The following is a 9,150-nucleotide window of genomic DNA, read 5'->3' on the forward strand; positions in this document are numbered from 1 at the left end:
AAAAAAAGATAGAGAATAGAAAATAGAAAAAAAATAAAAATAATTATATAAAATTCAAAAAATAAACTAAAAATTAATTCCGGAAAATAAAATAAAATTAATTATAAAATTCGAATAACTAATAAAAAAATAATTATAGAAAATAAAATGAAAATAATTACGAAAAATAAAAAACATTAAAATAGAAACAAAAATAACATAATTACAAAAAATTCAAAAAAATAGTTTATATTATTTATTAATTTTAAAAATTACAAGATAAATTAAAATGATATTATTTTCGATTAATGGCATCATAATAGAATATCCGAAAAAAATATCTTATTTAATAATTTTAATAAAAATAATTTTTATCATAAAAATAAATAAATATATAATAATAAAATTTCTAAACAAATTATCAATATTTCTATCACTTATTAGTTTCAATAATTACAGATTAATAGATTAAATTACAATAACATTATAACAAAAAAAATAAATAACAGAAAATAAATAAAATTATTAATATTATCACAGAAAAATAAAAAATAAGTATTTAAATTATTTAATTTACTATAACTGCTAATAATAATATTAACCAAAATTATTACACTAATGTATTTTAAATACTAAGCTCTAAATTAGTAAAAATACTAAACTTATATAATTAGACTATCCCAAATAATTAATAAGTGTTCTTTTACAGAGATATACTTACATACCATTTTTTCAAATAACACACTACTTACTCTCACACTCACCAAAAATCACCTTTCTCCCTCTCAGTTTCTCTTAAAAGCCTTCTGAGATGAAGAATAAAAAATAAGTTTCTCTTAACAAAGCATGCAAAGCAGTCCCCTCCCCCTCCCTTTAAAGACACCAACACATTAGTATTTTGGAATTTTTGGAGCATGTATGATAGATACATGGAGACCAGCTGCACAAGTGATTAACATGTAGAGTGCATATTGTCCGAGAGTTGACATGTAGTACGAAAACGCTGATAAAAGTGTTTTGAAATCATGTGAGAAATTTTTGCTCCTCCAACACATACGTGTTATGATACGTGGTTAGAAATCATGACTAAAGATATCTCATAACCATACAAAAATTCTCTGCTGCTTCAACACGTACGATGTGTGTTGCCCTATGCTTGATACGTGACGAATCTCTACTAAAAATACCTGTAAAAGTTGCTTCGAAATTCGACGGAAAATTTCTGCAATCTCAACACACAATGCATGCTATGTAAGATTTTTCTACAACTCCACACTTCTATAAAATACTCCAAATAACAATATTTAACAAAAAAAAACCACTTATTTATCGATATCAAAAATAATTTCTGTCAAAATGGTCATCTGCTCTTCAACGGAAATTGGGTAAAAATATGTATCCGATACTTTTCATAAAGGAATCATAAAATTAAAACCCCATTGGAAGTTGGAACAAACACAAAAAGAGTTCTAACACTCAGACATATTGTTTGCTACATTCACGGAACTTCAACCTTCGTTTGGGGAAATAGGAGCAAGCACAAGGTTCCAATCTGTATGGATTTGATTTGAAGTTTTGAGGAGAAGATGTTGATCACGAGGTACACCTATCTCAATTCCACCTTCCTTCTTCGTTTGTTTCACTCTGTTCCTTTCAGGCTTTATGCTCATTCCCCTTTCCCAATTCCTCCTAACAATAACAATAATAACAATGTGGATGATGCTGTTGCTTCTTTTATCACCCTTCTTGGTAAGCGCCATTTGCCCCTGTGGCTGAGTTCAACAAGATTTTAATGTCTCTTGCTAAGATCAAACAATGCTCCACTGCTGTTTCGCTCTTTGCACAAATGGATTTTAGGGGAATCACTCCTGAATATTTTACTCTCTGCATCTTGACATTTGGGTCTCATGGATTCTGCTTTCTCTGTATTTGCCAAGATTATCAAGTTGGGCCATCAATTGGATGTGGTTGCTTTGAATACCCTAATGAAAGGTTTCTGTATAAACAAGAAGGTCAGGGAAGCATTGGAGTTTCATGATAAGGTAAGAGCTATGGGATTTCGGCTTGACGAGGTCACTTATGGGACCTTAATCAATGGGCTTTGCAAGATAGGGCAGACAAGAGGAGCCATTGAATTGCTGCAAAAGCTAGAGAAGCAACCTGTTAAACCCGACGTAGTAATGTACAACACTGTTATTGATGGGTTATGTAAAGATGGGCTTGTGACTGACGCTAAGAACTTGTTTCCCAAGATGATTGCACTAGGAATATCTCCTAATGTTGTCAGTTACAGCTCCGTTATTCACGGTTTTTGCTGTGCCAGTCGCTTAGAAGAAGCTACACAATTGTTGAGTGAAATGGTTAAAAGCAGCATCAAGCCAAACATATATACCTTCAGTATATTAATTGATGTTTTATGTAAAAAGAGAAGAGCTGGAGAAGCCCAAAAGATATTTGATGTTGTTGGAAAGTGGCCATAAGCCTAATGTTGTCACTTACAATTCTTTGATTGCTGGTTACTTTCTAATCAATAAAGTGAATGAGGCAGCAAAGTTATTTGACTGCATGAACAAAGCAGGTTTGATACACGATGATTACAGTTATAACATCATGATTCATGGATATTGCAAGAACAAAATGGTGGATCAAGCGATGAGTCTCTTTAAAGAAATGCGTCACAAAAGTTTAAGTCCAGATAGTATAACTTACAGTACCCTTCTTGATGGATTATGCAAATCAGGGAGAATATCATGCATACAGAATCTTCTTGATGAAATGCACGAAAGTGGACAACCCCCTAATTTAATCACTTACAATATATTGCTAGATGCTTTATGCAAAATCCAACATCTTGATGAAGCAATTGCACTATTTCAGAAAATTGTTGACAAGGGGCATCGTCCAGATTTGTACATGTGCACTATTCTTTTGAATGGTTTGTGCAAATGTGGAAGAGTAAGGACTGCAAGAAATTTTTTCCAGCTGCTCTTGGTCAACAATTATTGTCTAGATGTTGTGACCTACAATACTATGATACGTGGGCTTTCTAAAGAGGGCTTGATTGATGAAGCAATGGTGTTATTTTCAAAAATGAAAGAAAATGGTTGCCTTCCAAATGCTGCAACTTATGAAACAATTATTCGAGCCCATCTTGTTAGAAATAAGAATGAGCAAGCAGTAAAGCTTCTTCGTGAAATGATCAGTAAAGGTCTACTAATGGGCAGTAGTAATGAGGTGAGATAAATTATTCAAGTGTCACTCTAGTTAGTGTTAGAGTAAGAAATGACGTAGAATACATCATAGTCACTGCTTCTGATATGCTTTGGTTATCTCTTATATGTGTGTTGATGTGCGTGTGTGTGACTATCTGGATTTAGTTTGACATCGTGATGCTGCATTCGGTTAATTCACATGACATATATATACATAAAAGATGAGTTTTATTGATATGAAGATAATCTGTATAGGTGATAGTTGGTTTAGGGATGTACTAGATTGATACATACTGTCTGATTTGTTTCTCCAATCTGCAAATATAAGCTTTCCATCTTTTTTTTTTCTCCTCTTACTGTATTTATAATTCGAGTACTCCTCCTAACTATATTTTTGGTTTTCTTTTTATTTAGGATTCCAAGTTTATGACTCCCCGTGAGGTGGGACAGATTCTTGAATGGGAATCTCGCTCTTCCAACCAGACGACGAGTGTTGAGTGATGTGTATTAGGTCGTATTTCCATATCCTTAGGTTGATAAAGATAAGGATTCTTTGGTAATTTGATGTTGGAAGTTGTTTATTTCTTGAGTTTTATTGTTTCTTGATATTATTTTCCTTTGACATATCGAGGATAGCCGGAAATCTTTAATCTTATTTTCTACAATTGGTATAGATGATACAAGATTGTGCTATGCTCATGGCTTTTGTTACATTGAACAAACTCGATCTTAAATCATATTTTTCTTCTTGGGGATGCCCAAGCTATGCCTTCGTGTTTTCTTTACTTTTTAATTATTACTTACTGTGTTTAATTTTGTTTATTTTATTAATCATGCCTTTTCTGATTTTGCATATTTTGTAGATATAATGCAAAATATTGAGAGGGAATGGTTAAGTCATAGATAATCTCGTTCGGAGTGCCACAGTTGAGACTCATGTTAGAGCTTTCCTGGTGAGGTCGATCAAGGAGCTGCTGAAAAAACCGCAGAAGGTGGTGTTTGGCACATCTTCAGAGAGGCGAATCAATGTGCCGATGCTCTGGCCAAATATGGGCAAGGAATGGAGAAAGGGGTCATGCTGTTCGAAGAAGTCCCAGCTATAGTGGTTCTCTTGGTGGAAGCTGATGAGCGTGGAGTGGAGTTCTGCAAAACCACTCTTGTTTACTGTTTTTCTTTTTCCTGGGCTTTAGGCCCCGTTTTAGATCGAAAAAATAGATGGCAATCAAGGGTCGATTATACTCATAAAGAACTGCCCCTAAAAGCATAACTTAGCATACAAGGGACTAACCTCTGAATGCTGGCCAAAATCTTCAACTATTATTTGTTTCTTTCCAGAGCATTTTCCCTAACCTGAAGCAAGTTTAAAGGGGGGTTAAAATAAGCATATAAATGTTATTTTTAGACTATACTCTTTTTTGCTCTGTCTCTATGTAACTTTAAGCTCATAGACTGAAACTGTGAAAACGACTACCGATGTAATTATCAGGTTATGTGTATATTATATTTTTTGGGTACAATTTTTTCCTAAATCTTGCGTTATTTCAGTAATGCTAAGGAAACAATATCTAAGGTTACTTTATATAATATAACATTTATATATATATATATATATATATATATATATATATATATATATATATATATATATATATAACATTCGTAATTACATATTTATTACATTCAAAATTGTACAATTATTCTAATAATAATCATTAATGAATGTTAATTCTGTAACTTAAGGCTGATTTTTTATTATCTCAAACATTATTGTAACGCGAAATACTTGTGTATTGGAGTGTCCTTTTATATAATTCTAAACACCAAAACAGCAATGATGTGACACGTGTAAATATATTCATTACTTGCTTGTGAAGTTGAATGATCACGCGGTAGTTTTCTATGCAAGAAAATGGACATGAAAACTTGAAAAGCACTTTATCACCGAAATAAAACACTTGTTTTTGCAATTTTGCTATACATGAAGTTGATAAAGTTTTCAAAATCATTTTATAGGTCACTACCACATTAGCCATTATTATCAATTCTCAAGTCATTATTGGAAGTGTCATTCAAAGCTTTAAATTAACTGACTGTAGTGTAAAATAGCTTTGACATGGTAGGGTTGCCCAAATCAAGATGGCAAGATATAGAAAAGAGTCTATAGAGATAGACGTAATTCTTCATGTTGCATGGGAACATTACTCCCTATAACTCATTATTTCATCACCATTATAGAATACAATGTGTGTCTCAAAGTGAGAAATAATGAATATACAAAAGAGATGTCATCCTAGCTATTACAATTTACAACTCTTCTGCTAAACCACTATAGTTATAAACAATATTCAGCATCAAGACCGTGTTATGTTGTGCTAATAGCACTTGCACTGTAACCAAACACATCATCACTTCCAAAATTGAACAAGGAAGCATCAAAATCAGATTACCAGACAAACCTCACTCAAAAGGTAACATACTTGGTAGCTAGTTCTAATATAAAAATCAAGTGCTCCAAAGTTCTAAAAACTGTGCAAATGAATTCTTCCAACTTGGCTACAAAGACTTAAATAAGCTCACAGAAATGTCCCCAAATGTTGGCTTCAAGGAGAAGATTTTCTAGTAAGTAGTTGCTTTTCTGCTAAAGATTCACGTTCAATGTATTCAATATTGTTTAATATTAAAATTTCAAGACTAAGCTCAAAAAATTATAAATCTTAAAAAAATATTACACAGAACTCATAATATTTTGACTCATCTTGTCAGATGGTCTTACCCCCATTGAAATTTTGTAATTTTATTATATACTGCCTCCAAAATTTAATTAATTTGACTCTGTAGTTAGACCAATATATATATAATTTCTTCCACCCGGCACTGAAGTTGAAAACCCAGAGATTTATCCATAGCTAGACTTCTTTACTAAATCACTTCTAAACAATAGTCAGCCTTAGAATTATTACAAAAATATCACTACCAATAAGAACATAAAACCACAACCACAATCACATCATACAAATTCACTCAAATATAACTAAACAGAAATCACAATCCAAATAATCTTACAAGTGATCCAAGTTCTTCTTTTGGCTTTTTCAGGAAGTAGAGAATAGACCTTCTGTCAAAGCAGCTTTGGATGTCAAAGAAGCCCCTAACAGGTTTATTGCCTGAAACATGTAAATATAACGAAGGACAAGGATGTTACTATTGTTACTAATTCTAAGATTCCAACCAATAGTTATATCAAAAGTAATCATCAATTCAAGATTTATAAAGCATAAAATATAACGGAAATTTGTAGGTGCTTTTAGTTTTTAGGCAGTAAAAGTGCGGGTGGGAGATGGTGAAATTTCAAGGATCTTCATGTCCAAAATTATACATAGAGCTTATCTATAGAAATTTATTCCTCATTCTTTTACCATCAAACCAAACACAACCTAAGGGGAAAAAAAGGTGTGCTAGAACCTATTTAATAATCACCACTTTGCATCATGAGACATTACCGTTATGAAAATAGATGTCCTAGTGTCTCTATAGCAGCTGGTGGATTAAATAACATTGATAATGTTTGAATGTAATTATATATGTAATCATCAATTGCTCCTCTTGAAATATTATAAACAGCCAAGTTCTCATCCTTCAACATACACCAAGAATAAGACATGAGAAGCAGAAGCAATGTGTAATGTGTTAGGGTGAGTATCACTTGTGTTATAATGAGTGCATTATTATAGAGAGTGTTACAAAATCTCAAGTTATATTGAGGAACATATTGGAGGATATTAATAATAAAATCCCCTTATTCTCTGTTATTTAGTTTGACAATGACTCCAATTGTTATCTTGCTTTAAAGCAGCTAAGAATTTTTCAATGTAAAATTAGAAGTGGATTGTTACCTCTGCCTTCCCAATGCTGATCACATGTTCCTCCAAATCATCCAATGGAGCATTTATATTTTGTAACAATGAAATGCTGGAAGCATTAGCCATTGGTGTCACATGCAGATCATCCCACACAACAAACAGTGATGGCCTCTTCACAAATCCGAGTTTAAAGCCATCAGAGAATCTCGGCTCGAATAGCTTCATGTAACAAGCATCTTTTACTAGACTAGGGTTCCTTGAGATCGCATCATTGCTGCCATAATAGTAAATAGGATCCTGTTGCTCAGAAAACAGTTGTAGCCCAGTCCTTAAACCGAATCTTGGTGCCACTTGCGGATCAAGCAAGAGATCATTTGAATTTCCCATGAACCATAAGCTACTGAAGTTCTTCACACTTTTGTACAAGTTGTTGATGCATCCCAGAGAAGCATTTCCATCCAAAAGCTTCATAGTGGATCCAATTGGTGTTGTGAGGAAGCTGAATAGAAAATCAACAAAATCCTCCTCAGCTTCAGCATACACTATTTTTTTCAATGATTTTCTCGCAAATATCTTAATCCTCTTAATTTGTGTGGGCTTTCCACCAACTTTTGGTGAGAAGGTGTACAGAGGCTTAGATTCTTCGCTTGCCAAGAACACATCACTGAGGGGAGAATTGGAGGTTAATGCTCGCTTCATTAACTCCAACATCTAAAACAAAATAATTGAAAAAAAATGTAAAATGATAATGTAATTCATCATTAAAAGTAAGAAGAGCTTGATTCCTGAAAATCCTTCACTTCATTATGGATATTCCACCACAACTTTGCCACTTCAATGTGTTCATTGAACCAGTAGCATCTATGTCCTATTACCAAGAATTCCGACTAACAAGATTTTAATGCTAAATTAACACGTATGCAATTATAAACACACAGCGTAAGGTGAATGAAAAGAAATTTTACCCCCTTGAGGCTAACAACTTTGGTCATCTCGCTGAGATTTTTAAAATCCGTGTAGCCAAGCTTGACAAGTTCCTTCATCAAGTTTCCAGGAAAATTTTGGAGCACTTTTAAATCATCAAAAACCATGTACATGGCTTCCCCTTTAAGAAAAACACCAACTTCACCAGAATCTTCCAGAAGCTTCAATTCTCTGTCCATCAGTTTCCCACACGAAGGGCAACTAGCACCTGCAAAAGTACTTAACAAGAAATAATTATCACTCTTACATTTGGTACTGCACATGAAGCACCTTGTAGGCTCAGTGTCATCCACATTCAGCTTCAGTTTCTTGCAAAGGCTTTCGTGAGGGTTTCGCGGTCGAAGCAGCATTCGCTTGCAAATCGGGTTCCAGAAAACCTCGTCACTTGAATTCTCCACGCTACGGTACAGATTGTTGATGCAGCCAAGCTCTGGTTGTTGATCATGGTGGTTGTTTTCCGAAACGAGTCGAATGATAGTTCCGAGTGGAATAGTGAGGAAGCTGAAAAGTGTGTCCACGAAGTCTCTGGTTGCTTCAGCCACAACTACACGATTTTTCTCTCTGTCTACCAAAAGTCTCAAGGTGAACGTTTGGTCTTCCTTGGAAGCCATTACGAAAAGAAACGCAGGGTTTGATGATTTTGTAGGTGTTATGATTTGCCTCTTTGATTTCTAGAATGCTATGCTGTTCGAAGTTGGATAGAAGAGAAATGGTTAGAGAAGTAAAAGAAGGAGACTCCTTCGTGAGGAAGCTAACAAGTGCACTGGCGACTGGACATATTTCACTGTTTTTAGCTTTCTGTCCGACCAAAAAGAAAACAAAAATAAAAACCTTTTTATGCTTTTTATTAGTTAATGGTCTAAATCTAATAGTAAAATTATAAATTACTTTACTGCTATTAGGATGACGACAAAATTTGTATCCACAGGTATTGGGGAAATTACTTGCAACAGAAAAGCAAACGGAGATCCTTAGAATTTGTATGGGACAGAGATTTGTCTTTGTGAATAAATGAAAACGGGGACGAGATTTGAGATACCTGCTACGAAGATCTGTAAAATTCTCGTGAAAAAAAAAAAAACTTAAATATTCTTATGTAAATACATGTTTAATGG

The 9,150-nt window shown here is 33.7% G+C and overlaps 2 protein-coding genes across 8 annotated transcripts; one reads left to right on the forward strand and one right to left on the reverse strand.

The window, feature by feature from the left end:
* Positions 1–1,139: 1,139 nt before the first annotated feature.
* LOC112727444 (uncharacterized) lies at positions 1,140–4,720 on the forward strand. Of its 4 annotated transcripts, none has more exons than XM_072219321.1 (3): positions 1,142–3,213; positions 3,606–3,723; positions 4,055–4,720. In XM_072219321.1, exons 1-2 carry the CDS (start codon positions 2,389–2,391, stop codon positions 3,690–3,692), a joined length of 912 nt encoding a protein of 303 aa, XP_072075422.1. In that variant the 5' UTR covers positions 1,142–2,388; the 3' UTR covers positions 3,693–3,723; positions 4,055–4,720. The 4 variants fall into 4 exon arrangements, 3 of the variants coding, with proteins under 3 accessions (XP_072075429.1, XP_072075422.1, XP_029148426.2); XR_003813881.2 differs by having other exon boundaries at positions 1,143–3,213; positions 3,606–3,747; XM_029292593.2 differs by having other exon boundaries at positions 1,145–3,213; positions 3,606–3,702.
* LOC112749301 (uncharacterized) lies at positions 3,837–8,867 on the reverse strand. Of its 4 annotated transcripts, XR_011873517.1 has the most exons (5): positions 8,017–8,867; positions 7,085–7,762; positions 6,255–6,355; positions 4,480–4,541; positions 3,837–4,334 (listed from the first exon to the last, which is right to left on the reverse strand). XR_011873517.1 is itself a non-coding variant. In XM_072219311.1 (4 exons), the coding sequence occupies exons 1-3, from the start codon at positions 8,644–8,646 to the stop codon at positions 6,284–6,286; spliced, it is 1,380 nt and encodes a 459-aa protein (XP_072075412.1). In that variant the 5' UTR covers positions 8,647–8,867; the 3' UTR covers positions 3,837–4,541; positions 6,255–6,283. The 4 variants fall into 4 exon arrangements, 3 of the variants coding, with proteins under 3 accessions (XP_072075412.1, XP_072075417.1, XP_025653346.1); XM_072219311.1 differs by having other exon boundaries at positions 3,837–4,541; XM_072219316.1 differs by lacking the exons at positions 3,837–4,334; positions 4,480–4,541 and adding an exon at positions 5,329–5,829.
* Positions 8,868–9,150: the final 283 nt, after the last annotated feature.

The sequence above is a fragment of the Arachis hypogaea genome, chromosome 2 (assembly GCF_003086295.3).
Source record: "Arachis hypogaea cultivar Tifrunner chromosome 2, arahy.Tifrunner.gnm2.J5K5, whole genome shotgun sequence".
Taxonomy (NCBI): Eukaryota; Viridiplantae; Streptophyta; class Magnoliopsida; order Fabales; family Fabaceae; genus Arachis; species Arachis hypogaea.

What these genes read in the sequence shown, in the direction of transcription:
- LOC112727444 (XM_072219328.1), top strand. Translation starts at nt 2,389, where the DNA reads ATGTTTTATGTAAAAAGAGAAGAGCTGGAGAAGCCCAAAAGATATTTG. An exon ending in TAATGGGCAGTAGTAATGAG is followed by an intron (nt 3,214 to 3,605) that starts GTGAGATAAATT and finishes CTTTTTATTTAG; the next exon opens with GATTCCAAGTTTATGACTCC.
- LOC112749301 (XM_072219311.1), bottom strand. Translation starts at nt 8,646, where the DNA reads ATGGCTTCCAAGGAAGACCAAACGTTCACCTTGAGACTTTTGGTAGAC. An exon ending in AAGTTGTTAGCCTCAAGGGG is followed by an intron (nt 7,763 to 8,016) that starts GTAAAATTTCTT and finishes ATTTTGTTTTAG; the next exon opens with ATGTTGGAGTTAATGAAGCG. An exon ending in TCAGCATTGGGAAGGCAGAG is followed by an intron (nt 6,356 to 7,084) that starts GTAACAATCCAC and finishes TACATGTTTCAG; the next exon opens with GCAATAAACCTGTTAGGGGC.